At 34.5% G+C, this 16,628-nt stretch overlaps 3 protein-coding genes across 5 annotated transcripts; all 3 read left to right on the top strand.

Annotated features, from left to right (window-relative positions):
• The first annotated feature begins 563 nt into the window (after positions 1 to 563).
• Positions 564 to 5,575, top strand: LOC125200952 (GPCR-type G protein 1-like). Its single transcript, XM_048098804.2, has 13 exons — positions 564 to 1,088; positions 1,749 to 1,849; positions 2,083 to 2,190; positions 2,519 to 2,639; positions 3,104 to 3,233; positions 3,513 to 3,591; positions 3,680 to 3,768; positions 3,899 to 3,991; positions 4,121 to 4,147; positions 4,270 to 4,356; positions 4,767 to 4,838; positions 4,936 to 5,066; positions 5,205 to 5,575. Exons 1-13 carry the CDS (start codon positions 874 to 876, stop codon positions 5,356 to 5,358), a joined length of 1,407 nt encoding a protein of 468 aa, XP_047954761.1. The 5' UTR covers positions 564 to 873; the 3' UTR covers positions 5,359 to 5,575.
• Positions 5,576 to 6,153: 578 nt separating this feature from the next.
• Positions 6,154 to 11,498, top strand: LOC125201551 (uncharacterized). Of its 3 annotated transcripts, none has more exons than XM_089064111.1 (9): positions 6,154 to 6,378; positions 6,650 to 6,701; positions 6,829 to 6,902; positions 7,007 to 7,108; positions 7,274 to 7,426; positions 7,581 to 7,632; positions 7,725 to 7,798; positions 7,976 to 8,065; positions 11,429 to 11,498. In XM_089064111.1, the coding sequence occupies exons 1-9, from the start codon at positions 6,251 to 6,253 to the stop codon at positions 11,481 to 11,483; spliced, it is 780 nt and encodes a 259-aa protein (XP_088920237.1). In that variant the 5' UTR covers positions 6,154 to 6,250; the 3' UTR covers positions 11,484 to 11,498. The 3 variants fall into 3 exon arrangements, with proteins under 3 accessions (XP_088920237.1, XP_047955673.1, XP_047955672.1); XM_048099716.2 differs by lacking the exon at positions 11,429 to 11,498 and adding an exon at positions 8,214 to 8,374 and having other exon boundaries at positions 6,155 to 6,378; positions 7,976 to 8,078; XM_048099715.2 differs by lacking the exon at positions 11,429 to 11,498 and adding an exon at positions 8,214 to 8,374 and having other exon boundaries at positions 6,156 to 6,378.
• On the top strand, positions 9,806 to 16,005 carry LOC125200517 (uncharacterized). Its single transcript, XM_089064112.1, has 9 exons — positions 9,806 to 9,915; positions 10,036 to 10,087; positions 10,157 to 10,230; positions 10,378 to 10,470; positions 10,559 to 10,711; positions 10,815 to 10,866; positions 10,964 to 11,037; positions 11,228 to 11,317; positions 15,951 to 16,005. Exons 1-9 carry the CDS (start codon positions 9,806 to 9,808, stop codon positions 16,003 to 16,005), a joined length of 753 nt encoding a protein of 250 aa, XP_088920238.1.
• Positions 16,006 to 16,628: the final 623 nt, after the last annotated feature.

Here is a 16,628-nt window from a genome sequence, read left to right on the forward strand (position 1 = left end):
TTCCTTCTACCGAGAGGAATGAGAAACTATTGTTGATATGATTTTTTGATGAAATCTACGGTATTGTTTTATCCCTCAAAGAGAGCTCACTTCAAATTTACAACTAGAATTATGGGTGTGGATACATAAGGTTAACGAAATGACTAACCTTTTGAATATCCAATGACCATAAAAATAAGAAATAATTTCCATTTTATAAATTTACAAATATACAATAAATTTAATTTTAAAATAATTCAAAAATGAAATAAACGTAGTTATATGGTACGACCTATGGGATTAGGTAAGTGAATAATAATTTTGGCAAATGTTACGGTAATAATAGCATAAATTTTTTGGTACTACCATTTGGGTGCTGTGATATTATGTGGATAATGTGTATTTAGTATTATTTTTTATATATATATTTTCCTAATAATTGTGCATCGGATGAATACAATCATGCTTTTCTTAAAATCATTTTATTCAATTTTAAAATTATTCTAATCATAAAATATAACCGTAAATAAATATAAAAAATCCCCAAGCTTAAAAATAAGAAACATCATTGCTTAAACAAAATTTAAAAAAACAATTGAAAAACCTCAGTAAATGATTGAATTCATTTTTATGAGTTTCTAAGCTAACACAAATCTCAATCAAATCCAGCTATTCAACGCCCAAATGCTTTAGCACAAATCAGCAATTGCATCTCAAAAATCCATGATCGATCCATCATCAAACGCAATCTCGAAGGTTTTCTACTAATTCCTGCAAATCTCGGAAGCTTCGAATTCATCGATTGATGACCACCGCGGAACCGGAGTGGCGGTGGATTGAAGAGCGGAGCTGAAGAGAGCGAGCGAGAGGGGTTTCGAGAGCGCATATTGTAGGATGGGGTGGGGTAGGGTGGTGTACGAGGGGGTGGTGGCGGTGGGGTCGCTGCTGCTGCTTGGATGGGGCGGCTTGTGGTTCCTGAACCGCCGGCTTTACAAGGAGTATGAGGAGAAGCGGGTGCTGGTTCAGATCATATTCAGTGTTGTTTTTGCCTTCTCTTGCAATCTGTTCGAGCTCGTCCTGTTCGAGATTATTCCCATTCTCTCCAAAGAGTAAGCAGTTAGCTGTTGCACCTTGTGCTTTTCCCCTAATTTCTAGGTCGAGAAAGCGTTAACTATTCATTTTCTAGCATGTGTTGATTTACAATTTTTTTAGTTAATTCGGAAATTCCTGATTTAATTGGACACTGTAGTCTAGTTTAGTTGCTATCAATGAGCGTTTGGATATTCAGATCACAAACCTTATCTGTTGGGTTGTGACCGTGCAAATTACCGTAAGGTTTGAAACGTGATGCAATTAGTAGTTATCTTTCGCTGCATTTGGTTGGTGTATAAATGATTAATTGCTAGGATAGAAGATGATAGATAGCATATACATGAGTGAGATTCAACTTGTGGTTTTGAGTTTCATTTTGTAGTTCGAGTGTTCATTCATTGTAATTTCTTGGTCAAGTGAATAACATAGATTAGTCTCTTTTCCTTAGATGTAGACTTACGTCGAACCACGTAAAGCCTTAGTGCTCTTGCGATCTTTATTCGTTTTCTTTACATTTTTGAACTAGTGTACGTGTTTTGTTATCATCTCTTTGTGAAAGTAATGAAGAACTTTGTTTAGTTTGTTTGGATTTGTGATACTTGTTGCTCCGTCTTCACGGAGGCCATTGAGGAGTTTGATCTGATCTGAGATTGTTTCATTTGCTATATTATCTGCAGGGCAAGGTGGATGAATTGGAAGGTGGATTTGTTTTGTTTGATAATGTTGCTCGTTTTCATGTTGCCTTACTATCATTGCTATCTGATGCTTTCGAACAGTGGTAAGTTTGGCAGCTTTTATATAAATTTAGAGTGTACTTTTGTCTCCATTTTAATTGTTTTCTTTTAAACATATGGTCATGGAAGGTGGGTGATTTTAATTTCTAATACTGCTTTTTCGCGGTGAATGTGGGTGAGGTGAGGGTGGGTGGTAGTGTGGTACCTTTTATTCCTCGCTCTATTTTCATTTCACATACATATCCGGTTAAAGCTATATTATCTGCTTTTCTTTTAGGTATTAGAAAGGAGCGGGCCTCACTCGGTGCTGTTATATTCTTGTTGGTCTATCTTTATGGCTTTTGGCGACTGGGTATTCATTTTCCGATGCCTTCACCGGATAAAGGTTAGGATTTGTTTTATGGTGCTAACGGCTTCAAAGTATATAATCACTAGTACCTTCCTGGTCATCTTCTTTTTGTGTGTAAAATGCCATGTTTGGTTCAATTACCTCGTCATGAGGTTAACTATGCTAAACTACTGTTCGCCTTCACATCTAGCCACTCCATTTCTCCTACTATTTGCGCTTTCAATCCATATAGTGTAATCTGAAAACATAAAGTGACATGTTACAATATATTGCATTTGATATGTTTCTTTTAAATAGTACTACTTATATTTTTTTTGTTCTGTTTTTTGTTTTTTGGTAAGTATATAATAATATTTCTTGTCAGGATTCTTCACCATGCCCCAGTTAGTGAGCAGGATTGGGGTCATTGGTGTGACTGTCATGGCTATACTTTCTGGTTTTGGAGCAGTCAATTTACCCTACAGTTACCTTTCTCTCTTTATTAGGTAAGAGTTATGTGAGATCTGTGGCTTGGATTACTGAACTGAATATTGTTTTGCATATTGTAATTAGCATCGCGCATAAAGCCCAATTAAAAACATGGAAGTCTTGAGTGGAACCTTTTCTTTCCTTTTTGTGTGTGAGCATGGGTGTGCATGTTATCTGTATCGTCGTGGTTAATAGTTCATTGTACTTTCTATTCTAAATTTAATTGGTAATAATAAACAGCCATGAACAACAACATATGTTTGTTATGTATTGAGCTCCCCAAACATCTCTAAGAGATAATACTATAATTAGTCTTAACCTTCAACAGGCTTCTTAGTACACGCATTAGAGTTCTGCTCATAGCTCTTTGTTTAATGATGTTTGCTTTTCTGTAGAAGTTTTACCTTTTATATATTATTCCACGGTTCTCAGAACAATGATATACTGGTTTAATATAATTTCCTTTGCTTTTGAAATGAAGAGAAATTGAGGAAACAGAAATAAAGGGAATCGAGAGGCAGCTTATGCAGTCAATAGAGACTTGCATATCCAAGAAGAAGAAGATAATTCTTTGTCAAATGGAGATAGAGCGAAAACAAGGGTCCGAAGAGGTTCACTTACTTTCTATGTATTAAATATGTTTTTTTTAAAATCTCATTGTACAGTTCAATTAACATTTTTTTCCAAAAACCCTTTTTCTCGTTCTATGGAGAATGCTTTGTCCCTTACCCTAGTTTCTTGTTTCATCCCACTACTGCTTGTGGCATTTTGATAACAAACCATATGAATCACTGTTTTTCTCTAAAAAAAAAAATACTCCATGAGATATTCTCTATAAGATCTTATCCGTGACCTTTGAGTCTGATTTCTGTTGAACTTTAATGTAACAGAAATCAAACAATAGGTCCTTCCTAAAGCGATTAGTTGGCACAGTTGTTCGATCTGTACAGGATGACCAAAAGGAGCAAGGTTAGTAATTGTCGCACATGTATTGGGGTGTTAGATCTTTGTGTTCTGCTTTCTTACTTTTCTTGTTGTTGACTCTTTCTTTGTGTAGATATCAGAACCTTGGAAGCAGAGGTACAAGCTTTGGAGGAGCTCTCAAAGCAGCTATTTCTGGAAATCTATGAGCTTCGCCAAGCTAAGGTATGCTAAATGCTCATGTCTTTTCCTGTATGTTGCAAGTTGAAGATTCAGAAGAGTAAGATTGAAAGCAATTGCAGACTGACTTTAATATTCTTGTGAAAAAACTTTCTCTTCCATCTCTCTTATTCAGGAAGCTGCAGCATATTCTCGAACTTGGAAGGGTCACATGCAGAATCTATTAGGATATGTCTGTTCGATATATTGTGTGTATAAAATGTTAAAGGTAAATGTGACTTTTGACATGATTAAAAGATAATTTGATTTCACAATGTTTAAAATTTATCAGGACTAAACATTCTGGATATTCTCAAGTACTGACTGTTGAATTATCTTTGTTTCCTTTATTGTGCAGTCTTTGCAAAGTGTTGTGTTCAAGGAGGTAATACTACAACTCTGCTATGCTTATCTCCTCATTGTTCTACTTAGTATTATTACATTCACCTCAAAGTTTCCTATTCTGGAGTTGGAAATGTTCTGGTTTAATGCCAACACTTTTTTCAGGCTGGTTCCGTTGATCCCGTTACTAGGACAATCAGCATCTTTCTGCAGTTTTTTGATATTGGCATCAACGTAACTTTATTATCACAGGTTAGTTCTCCTTGGTATTGCTTCGACAACTTCCCCCATGTATCTGTTGTATGCAATGCCTCTGTATTTCAAACATGAATTGTCAGTCAAGTCAGAGAAAATATTGAGCTCTTTCGTCAGTGTGCTGTGTGCATCAGATGCATTCTTATTTTTATACGTGTAAAGTTGGGGAAGGGTGGGGTATGAATTTGTAAATCACCTTCTTAATACAGAGGGGATCACTGTGAAATGGCTTAAAAGAACTGATGCTTCCTGACTTATGACTATGGAGATAAGTTAGCCTCGAGAACAACCTATTTCTATCAGGATAGACGAGTTCAGTGATGAGTGATCGTTATGCTACCTTGTACTACTACCTAATTACCTTAACAGTCTTTGCTTTATATAATGTTTTCCTTCATTCTGTGCAGTACGTTTCCCTTCTATTCATTGGGATGATGATCGTCATATCTGTACGGGGATTCTTATCCAATTTGATGAAAGTAAGTTTCACTTATTTTCTCAAATAAGACTATTGGTTGTCTGATCTCAGAATCCATCTTACGTTGCTCTGACCTAACTCTTATGGCATTTGAACAGTTCTTTTTTGCTGTCTCGAGAGTTGGGAGTGGATCTTCAAGCAACGTTGTCCTTTTCCTCTCTGAAATAATGGGAATGTACTTTGTGTCTTCCATTTTATTAATCAGGAAAAGCTTGGCCACCGAGTACAGGTACAATTTCGTAAACCGACCTTTTCTCATTCTGGCTGTTCTGAGCCCGACTATACGATTGCTTACCTCAACTTGACTATGGATCTTCCCGCTTCTAGTTTTCGTTATGTCTGAAGTGGTGGTTGCTTTGCTTTGCAGGATGATCATAACAGATGTGTTGGGTGGTGACATTCAATTCGACTTCTACCATCGTTGGTTCGACGCAATATTTGCAGCAAGTTCTTTCCTCTCTCTGGTTTTGCTCTCTGCTCATTACACTTCTAAACAGGCTGACAAACATCCTATTGATTAATTTGTACAACTATTTTTATAGTCCCATTTTTTGTTAGAAATTTCCCTTTTAGTGTGGGTTTGTGGAACATTATATACAAGAGTGGTTAAATTTGAAAATATTATTCACATTCCAGTTTGCACATGTAGTGATCTAATTTTTGTATGACGTTTGAGATTTGTTGGAATTTTTGCATGAAATATCAGAAAAAAGAAAATAAAATGTGTTTCATATTGAAGTGCGTGTTATTCAAGAACTTTTCACATAATTTAACTATTTCTCCTCCCCAAATTGTAACCTGTCAAATTTCATTCTCCTACTATCGATCTATATTTAACTACGAAATACGAATTATCAGAATTATAAGTATTAAAAAATGTTAAATAATTATCATATTAATTTCCCAACATAAGTTTATAAGTATGTTAACAAATTATGACTTAAAATTCCAATGTTTCATAATGGGACATGTTTTGCCAAATTGGCACTCCAATTTCGCCAATTCAAGTTTACGCGTATAATTTTATAGATTGAAACCTCACTATTTGTTGTGAGACTGTCGATCTTAATCCACAAATCCGATCGAGCAGGATTAATCCAATTCGCCGAAAATGGATTAGGAACACATGTGTTAAAATGGGCTAATTTCAAAAGACTACTAATAAAAATTTACAAATCATTAGAGTCTTAAAATGTAGTCCGAATCACCTAATTCTTTTCCTGCACCATCTCCTGCTTCACTCGTCGCGAACAAAACAATTAAACGTAATCAAAATCAAGACTTATAGAATGACTAGTGTGATAACGTGGACTCATGCCATCCTCATATATTTTCGTCTCAAACTCTCATATATTTTCTTCTCTTCTCTTTCCAGCTTACAACCGTAATTCGAAGCTTGTAAAGTAGTCATCAATGGCGGAAGCATCGCTTGCAATTGGGCTGAGGACGGCGTTTGTGGTGCTCGGATTTCTAGCCACCGCCACCGTCATCTACACCGTCGTCACTGACGGCCTCCCTTTCCGCAAAGAGCTCCTCACCCCGTACCGCACCTTTCTCTCTCTCTATCTCTAGATATTCAGTTGCAGAAATATGAAATTATGCACAAAATTGCTTTTATAATATTTTACTGCATCACTTGATCTCTGATTTCTAAAAAAATTGAGTTCATAATCGATTTCCCTACTGCTTTTTGTTCATGTACACAGTCCATATATTTTCAGACGATTTTAGTGTTTTGAGACTGTTAATTAGCATAATTCATATTGAATTTAGACTACAAATGAGAAATTGGTAATGATCTTGTTGATGCAGATGGATGGCAGCAACCTTAGTTGATTTCTATATCAATATCCTAGCCACAGGGGTATGCCCTTTCTCTCAAATATCACCTCAATCTAAGATTAACTATGTGATTCTAATGCATATGATGTTGGAATGAGTTTTAATTCCAAAATAAGCATCATCATCTCATTCTCATATTATGATATCAGATGTGGATAATCTACAAGGAATCTAACTGGATTTCCTCACTTGTTTGGATGGTTTTGCTTATATGTTTTGGAAGGTATGTATAGGCTCATTTTCTTCGTTTCGATCCTCTTTACTCCTTCATCGCCTCAGATGTTAAGTCGACATTACTAAACTTCCGTAACTCCTTCTCCTTTGCAGCATCACCACATGTTTGTACGTCGTTTTGCAGTTCCTAAGGCTCACTCCTCAAGAATCACAGTTAGATCCCATCTACTTTGTTTTGCTCAGAAATAAGAAAAGGTAAGTAACCATTATTTACTTGAGCATTAGTTAATTTGAGGTTTATCTGATTTTTTTTCATCCAATGCAAAAATGTTTGGTGTTCTGTTTCTCTTTGATTAGACATGCATAGTGAAGAATTTGTTATGTAGAAATACACTCACTCTTTCGAGTTTTTTGCTATAGTCCTTCTACGGAGGAAGTGGAGTCGAAGAAGAGTATACTATCCGTTGTAGGTGCGCGGTTTCTTTTCTCTGTCTTGGGCTGTCTCATGGTAGCTACATTGGTTTACACCATCGCCACAGATGGCTCACCCTTTCGCCAAGAGCTTTTGACTCCGTAAGCCCTTCCCCAAACGCGTTCATTAAATCGTCTTATATCTTCACAGTGTCAAAGCTCTGCTCATACTTTTGATCTATTTACACTTGTCCTATATTTCTGTTCGTGTTTCGTCCTCTCTTGTATTAATCCTACGTTTTGACAATGTCTGCAGGTGGATGTCAGCGACGCTCATTGATTTCTATGTTAACGTGATTGCTATATCGGTAGGCACTGCTGCAAGATTCTTCCAAAATGGAGTTTGATTTGAAAAGTTGTGTTTTAGCAAGTTGGTTTGATGAAATCCTTTCTGTGATAGGTTTGGGTGGCGTATAAGGAGCCGAGCTGGATGAGATCAGCATTATGGATCATTTTGTTGATATGCTTCGGAAGGTATGAGGCTTCTCCGGTTAGGGTTAGGTGTCGGAACGATTATAAATCAAGACGTGGTGTCATTATTGCAATAATTCAAAAAGTATTTGTGTCGAAATTGCAAAATGAGACAGAGTTCATGATATATTAGCAAATAGTAGTTCATAAATTTATACTGAATATTCGATTTTGTCTCAGTGCTACCACGTGCGCTTACGTTGCCCTACAGCTCTTCCGTCTCTCGCCTCAGGACCCCGTGCACTTTGTTCTCTTCAACAGTGACAGCAGGCAAGTTCATGATGTGCGTCTAGCGTTTTGATTGTGTTATATTTCGTGTTTCAGTCGGATTCATTAGTCGCGTAGCCTATTCGTTGCAACTGTAACGTAGTTTACACGACTAAATTAATCTGAATAGATCTTTTCTTGATTATGCCAGGGCAGTAAACGACGGCTATAAAGGAACTCTACAAAAGGAAACATATACAAAGCTTGTTAGGTGAAATTGGAATTTTTGAACAAGATAAATGCTGATACGCTTTTATGGAACAATTTTTTTTTTTTTTTCATGTGAATAATATTGCAATAGTGCTTTCTAAATTTTCGAATGTGGGATGAGAAATGAGCTGAAAATATAGTGTAAAATTTAGATGCATGGACAAACTATGAATGTAAAAGCACCATATCCTGACAAATGTTTCGTTTATACATTTTCTTTAAGATAAATATTAGTTGCACACTTCGGTTAATTATAACAAATTTTATCATTATTCTGATAATAGTTCTTGTGAAAAGAAAGACTTTTTCTTGAGGGAACAACAGTGGATTGATTAAAAGTATTGTTAAAAGAAAGGCTTAATATTGAAATAATTAACTAAACTCTGAAATATCACATATCAAGAATCAAAATAACCATCATACACTGATAAATATATAAATACATGGATAAATCCAATTCTTTCACTCTTATTTGTTACATGAAAAATCGAAGAAATAAATAATTTTGATTAAGGAGAAGCGTAAAATCGGAAATTTAATTTGCCTAAAATTAAAAAAAATGTTAAATATACTTATCTTATTAATTTCCTAATTAACAAATTATGGCCTAACATTCCACTTTTGAATAGTGACATGTTGCAAATTAGCACTCCAATTTCTACTATTCAGACCATCTTTGACTTTGATTTGCACATTGGCAATCCAATTTGTACAAATTTTAAACTTTGTTTTGCACATTGGCACTCCAATTTGTACAATTTATATACCATTTTTAACTTTGTTTTGCCAATTTTTATACTACCATATTTGACTTTGCCTACTATGTCAGGGATATAAAAAGAAAACAGAGAATCGAAAACCGGATATCTGAAAGTCGTGTTTATCACTTTCAGATTAAATCAATTTCGGGGTTCCACCAAAATGTTTGATCGGATAAAATTCAGAGTATTAGAATCTCATATGGTTGTATATTCGATAATGAATGAACCAGAAAATGATCAGTAGAAGAAGAAGATGAAACAAGTGCAATGAAACATTGCAACTGTTGGGAAATGAAACCGAAAATAACCGAAATTCAAAGGTTTCCAAAATTGCAATTTAGTCCTTCGACTTTCCAAAATTCAATGGTCAGCTCGACCCCAGCCAGGGGCTGCCGCCCCTTGGACCCCGCTACCCGGGGGCGCTGCCCCCGGACCCCCATTCATCTATCTAGGAGCTTCGCTCCTAATATTATAACGAATTCAAATAAGCGTGCACTCCGCACCTCCATACTTAAAATGATGTATCATTATAACAATAACCGATCATTCAAGTTAATCCAGTTACACTAAAATATCTAACATACTAGTGTTTTAAGACGATGTTTTTGATGTTTCAGTTCATGTCATTTAGTCACGTGCATAATTGACTAATTGTCTTGGATTTCCAACTTACCAACTAATCAAACTCTCATCCTCGTCTCTCTCATTATAAATATATATACATAGAGATCCAGCTTAGAAGCGTAATTCAGAGCTTGCAAAGTAGTGATCTATGGCGGAAGCAAGGCTGAGGGCGGCGTTTGCGGTGCTCGGATGTGTAACCACCGCCACCATCACCTACACCGTCGTCACTCATGGTTTCCACAAAGAAATCTACTCCCCGTATTTACACATCTCTCTGATTTCTAAAACTAATACAATTTGAACTCAAAATTCACAATTTTAGTAGCATCTTTTATTTTGAATATAGACAAAACAATAATGATGAAGTTGTTGATGCAGGTGGTTCACATCATCCTTGATTGATTTCTATATCAATACCATAGCCATAGGGGTATGCCCTTTCTCTCCAATGTCATACTAATGCATATGGCATCATCTCATTCTCATATTATGATATCAGATGTGGATAATCTACAAGGAATCTAGCTGGATTTCTTCACTTATTTGGATGCTTTTGCTTATATGGTTTGGAAGGTATGTGTTGTGAGAACAACTGGTGTGGGCTATACAGTGTAAACAGGCTCTCTCACCTAACAGGCTAGTTCTGTATTAGTATGTATAAACTCTTCTTCTTTGTCATTGCCTCAACAATGCTAACTCGTCCTTCTTCGTCCCTTGCAGCATCGCCACATGTTTGTACGTCGTTTTGCAGCTCAGTAAGCTCACTCCTCATGAATCACACTCAGATCCTATACACTTTGTTTTGCTCAAAAGGTGACTAACCATTGACCAACCATTAATTACTTGACCATTGTGTAGAAATGCACTGATCAATCTAACCCTTTCGAGTTTTTGGTGATAGTCCTTCTACGGAGGAAGTGGAGTCGAATAAGAGTATACTCTCTGTTGTAGGTGCGAGGTTTCTCTTCCTCGGCCTGGGATGTCTCATGCTAGCTACATTGGTTTGCACCATTGCAATAGGTGGCTCGCCATTTCATCAAGAGATCTATACTCCGTACGCCCTTCCTTAAACGCGCTCAATTCGTCTTATATCCTCACAATGCACTAGCTAGTCCTCTGTATTTGTTCGTGTTTCGTCATCAACTATGTCTGCGCAGGTGGATGTGTGCGATTCTCGTTGATTTCTACGTTAATGTGGTTCCTTCATCGGTAGGCATTGCTGAAACATTCTTTCAAATTGGAATTTGATTTGCAAACTTTCAAGTGTTATTATAGGAAATTGTTTTGATGAAATTTTTTGTGATAGGTTTGGGTGGTTTATAAGGAGTCTAGCTGGACAAGATCAGCATTATGGATAATTATGTTGATATGCTTCGGAAGGTACGATGCCGTTTCTCTAGTCAGGGCTACTTAATTCAAAATGTACGGTGTCGAAATTGCAAAATGAGACAGAGTTCGTGATATTATTGGCAAATAGTTTATTTTTTTTATATAGATCAAATGTTGCTAGAAAGAAAGACATATTTATCCTTGTTCTGTTCCACTCGTAAAATATTCGATTTTGTTTCAGTGCTGGCACGAGCGCTTATGTTGCCCTACAACTCTTTCGTATGTCACCTCAAGACCCTGTGCACCTCGTTCTCTTGAACGAAGACAGCAGGCAAGTTCATGAATATCGTATATTTCGTGTTTTACTAGGATTCATTAGCCTACTGTAACATAGTTTACGCTACTAAATTATTCTGAACAGATCTTTTCTTGACTATGGCAGGGCAGTAAACGACGGCTATGAAGGAACTCTACACAAGGACAAGCTTGTTTGTTGAAATTAGAATTTAAAATAACTAAATGCATAGGCTCTCATGGAATTATCTGAAATAATGTGTGAAATTTGGATCGATGGACAAACTTTAAATGTAAAAGCATCATATCCTTATATACATATTTTTTGCACATTTTCATTTAAAAATATTTACTCCATTTGCTCACTTTGGTTAAAAGTGATGAAGAAATCGGACATTAAAACGAAACGACTTAGAATCTTACTTTATATTCCTTGAGATTGCGATTCTTTCAGTTTATTTATAACATGTAAAGATATCATTAAAGAGGAGAAAAACAAGATCGACACTAAATTAGATTTTTTTATACATGTTGATATATTTTATATGAGTAGTGATTTAGAGACATAATGTCTCCAAGCCATAATAACATTGTGACTAATTTACCCTAACATTAAAGTATTAAATATATATATCCCTAATTAAGGAAAATTTAACCAAATTAATTATTCTTATCTAAATGCATATATTTTAATTGGAGATAAACTTAGTCATGCAACTAGAGTAATGAATTTAAAAATTTTTCAATCAAAACCATTCTTGTCGTGTAAATTTTTAAAACAATTAATTAAAAAATCAGTAATTTAGATTACAAGTATTAATTAACACATTACATAACTAAATTATTATATTTAATTGTAAAATAATTTGATTACTTAAATAGCATCATATGCTTTTTCAAATAGATTTTACGTTGTGCTATTCTTTCATAACTTATTTTTTTCCTTAAATTTTCTAAAACATTAGTAACAATGAAATCATTCACTTAATAGTATATGAAAAAATATGTAAAAAATTAAACATTTATCTTATTCAAATTGGTTTATATAATAAAATAATATACTATTTTTTCATTATCTTTTCAATTTTTTGTTATTTTTCTTTGCTTTTAACTAAATTTAATATTTTTTATTTAATTAAGTTAGGGCGTCTAATATTTTAATATAACTATATAGTTTTAAAATATTAAATAGATGAGTTAAGAAAATACAATTAATTTTTATTCAGATTCAAATCTATCGTTTTAAATGTTAAAAATCAAAGAAATTATTAATTTAATACAAAAATAATTGGATGAATCTACTTTTCTCATTTTAGATTATTTTAATATACCATATGTCAACTACTACTAATTAATTAATAATTAAAAGTAATAAGAATCATAAACTCTGCTAATATTATAAGATAGTGCGGAGTATTATTTGTTTAGAGTTAGGAATCTAATATTTACAAAAAAGAGAGAGGGAATATTAAATATGTAGCTTTAAAATGTTAAATATATAAGTTAAGAACATGTGTTTATATTTTTAATCGAATTGTAATTTTTTAAAAAATAAAATTTTGGAACGTAAAAAATTAATACTATCAAACTTATGAAAATTTTAAAATCAAAACCACATACTCAATTAGTATTAACACGTTATAGACAGAATTTTACTTTGTTTCATGATATAGTGAATTTAGTTAAAAATTTTAATATTTTATTAAAAAAAAAGAGAAAATATGAACTATAACATTAAAATATTAAAGAATTGTGCAACGAGCTATAAAAAAGAAAATATTAATTATATATATTTAAATATTAAGAATTAAGAAACTGAAATTTTGGATAAAAAATTAATGTAGGTGTATTTAGTAAACAAATTTATATCCTTAAATAGGTGTATTTAGTAAACAAATTAATGTAGGGGTAATAAAGTATATATATAAAATATAAATTTAATTAAAAATATAATATAATATATACTTACCATTTTAAACATTATGGCTTGGAGACATTATGTCTCCAAAACATTTTCCATTTTGTATTTATATCAACGACATTATATTAAAATATATATGAAATCTCAAATCAGATTATTACTATAGTAACATTAATTATGATACAATTGGATTAAAAATATACTATGAAATCTCAAATCAGATTTATTACTACTAATCAATGAAAGCATATATATTCATTAGTCATTACTAACTTAATAAATTGTTTCCTTTCCTAAGTAGAAAAGTTATTATAAATAAGGATGCATTGTTGAATGAACCAAGCAAAAGCAGAGATGAAACGCATTAATGGTGTCGATTTGTTTGGAGTGCTTCCACTAGAAATCACTATCGATATACTCTCCAGACTTCCGATCGGAACCATTATCCGGTCCAAGCTCGTCTCCAAGGCATGGCGTGATGCAATCAAGTCTCATGAGTTTGTTGAGGCCCATCTTTCTAAACGCGAACACAAACACGAACACGACACTTTCTTTGTAGAGGCTAGCTTTGGAGACTCGGAAGGATACAAATTGTTAGAGGGATATGGAAGTAGCACCCCAACCACCACCACTATACCCCGCATGGACTCGTTGGCGGAGTATAAGCCCCTCCTCCCATATAGCTCGTCGGCCATGGGTTTAATGTTGCTTTTTTGCCCTCATTACGAAGTCTTTTCCATATGCAATCCGGTCACTCGTGAGTACGTGAGAGTTCCCCTCCCTCCGTCTCCGTCTCGTAAGATTCTCAATCTGGTGGGTAGAGTTGTGCACTTCCCTAAATTTCAAGATAGTACATGTTTTAGTTACGGAATCGGGGTGAGCAATAAAAGCAAGCAATATAAACTAGTTTATATCCGCGGGTGTTACGGATGCCACATATACACTCTAGGGACAGGACAATGGAGGGTGGGCCCGAGCCCACCCACAATCGAAGGTTTTTTCTTTGGTGGAGGAAATTGGGCATCCCTGGACGGGAAGCTTTACTGGGTAAAAGATATGGAGAATATTTGCTCATTCGATCTTGAAAGCGAGGTTTTTACCACTTTCTCGGCTCCACCTTGTGCCGGTCAATTTTTAGGTCTTCCTTACGGAAAAATTTGTTACTCGAGGAGAGTGTGTTTTTTGGAGGAGTGGCTGTGCGTATGTGATGCCGCAAGAAACTTTGTGGATATTGATATGCTAATATGGATAATGAGGGGAGAAGGAGATTGGAGATTGCTATGTAGGATGCCTAAGGATGAGCTTAAGGGAGATATGCATATGTCTCTCCCAATCAAAGTGTTGGATAAGGGTAACAAAATCTTGATGGCATCTAGTGAAGGCTGTGGTGAACGATATTGCTACGACATTAACAATACTTCAATCACTCAAATCGGCTATGTCGCTCGCGACTCCCTCGATCAACAATATACCTATGCATGCCCTTTCAATCCTACTTTTGTTCCACTCAAGACCTTGTTCCAACACCAAGACCAAGATATCATTTACTCCTTTTAATTTTTCTACCATTTCTTAATTTCTATGTGTTAGGGAAATTAGTGATTCATTTTCTTGTTATATGGAATTTATGATTCATTACTATTTAATCATGTTTCGTTATTTATATCATATTAGTTATTAAATTTACATTTGACACTTTCATTGAAGGCAACCATATTCTAATTTGAATATTTTTCTGTTTAGGTACATTATTTAGCACGAGTTTTTCTAAATTATTGGCTCCAAATTAAACTTACTGAATAAATTCCACCACAAATTTCATAATAAATTTTACACGTACTTAACATAATACAAGAAAAAGTTGAACAAGTAATAAAACGAAACCATTCAAGTACATACAACAAGAGATGTCTTCTCATCAAGTACATTCAAGTACATTCAACAAGTACTAGGGGTGTGATCCATTGCTAACTTGCTAACTCATCAACGTAGTGTATTAAAAATGTCAACGCGATCACATTAAAATATCAACATAAACTTAAGTTGATATTTTAATACATTGTGTTGACATTAATACATAGTTTCTTCCTCGGCTTGTGCTGTCTCATGCTAGAAACATTGGTTTGCACCATTGCCACAGGTGGCTCGCCATTTCACCAAGAGATTTAAACTCCGTAAGCCCTTCATTAAACGCGTCCAATTCGTCTTATATCCTCACAAAGACCATAGTTTTGAATTTTGATCTATGTATAATTACAGAAAACACATTCTTGCACTAGCCCTATGTTTTTGTTCGTGTTTCGCCATCAACTATGTCTGCGCAGGTGGATGTGTGCGACGCTCGTTGATTTCTACGTTAATGTTGTTCCTTTATCAGTAGGCATTGCTGCAAGATTCTTCCAAAAAGTATGGTGTCGAAATTGCAAAATGAGACAAAGTCCGTGATATTATTGGCAAATAGTTCATTTTTTTTAATATAGATCAAATGTTGCTAGAAAACGTCTTTACTTGTTATGTTCCACTTGTAACATATTCGATTTTGTTTCAGTGCTGGCACGAGCGCTTACGTTGCCTTACAGCTCTTTCGTATCTCACCTCAAGACCCCGTGCACCTCGTTCTCTTGAACGATGACATCAGGCAAGTTCATGAATATCGTATATTTCGTGTTTCAATAGGATTCATTAGCCTACTGTAACGTAGTTTACGCGACTAAATCATTCTGAACAGATCGTTTCTTGACTATGCCAGGGCAGTAAACGATGGCTATGAAGGAACTCTACAGAAGGAAAAGCTTGTTTGCTGAAATATGAATTTTTTAAAAAAAAATAAATGGAATTCTTACAAAAAATCTAGTAGTAAGTAAGATTATGGTAAATGAAAATTTGACATTATTTTTCTATAGAATTTTATAATAGATTCTTTTTCTAGATCAGAGGGAATGCACCAATTCAACCATTAATTACGTTGATAACAAGAATCAAACTTTTAACACAATCAATATTTATGCCAAAACATTCAAACCATATTCCTTTTGTCCAAACACCAATTGCAAGAGAATGAAGGCAAAATCTCCCATCGTTTCTTTGACTTTTCTAGTAGTGAAAACACTCTTCTTCTCTTTATAAATGAGAAGATGCATGAATAGGTGTGATTGCTTATATATAGTTTCATGCTCATTCTAAATATCTATACAGATTCAATGTTGAACTCTTTGCTCATCCAATCATTCAAATACTAAATCATATGGTTTAGGTTTATCACACGAAGTAACCTTCATAATTGAGAAATAAACTATTACAAATCGACTTAATTAGAATCTTACTCTATATTCCTTGAGATTTCGATTATTTCAGTTTATTTATATCGTCAAACTTTAGGAGGAAAAAGATCGACGCTAAATTAGATTTTTTTTATACATTTTAGATA

The sequence above is a fragment of the Salvia hispanica genome, chromosome 2 (assembly GCF_029641045.1).
Source record: "Salvia hispanica isolate PSC_SH4W2 chromosome 2, Shi_PSC_v1, whole genome shotgun sequence".
Taxonomy (NCBI): Eukaryota; Viridiplantae; Streptophyta; class Magnoliopsida; order Lamiales; family Lamiaceae; genus Salvia; species Salvia hispanica.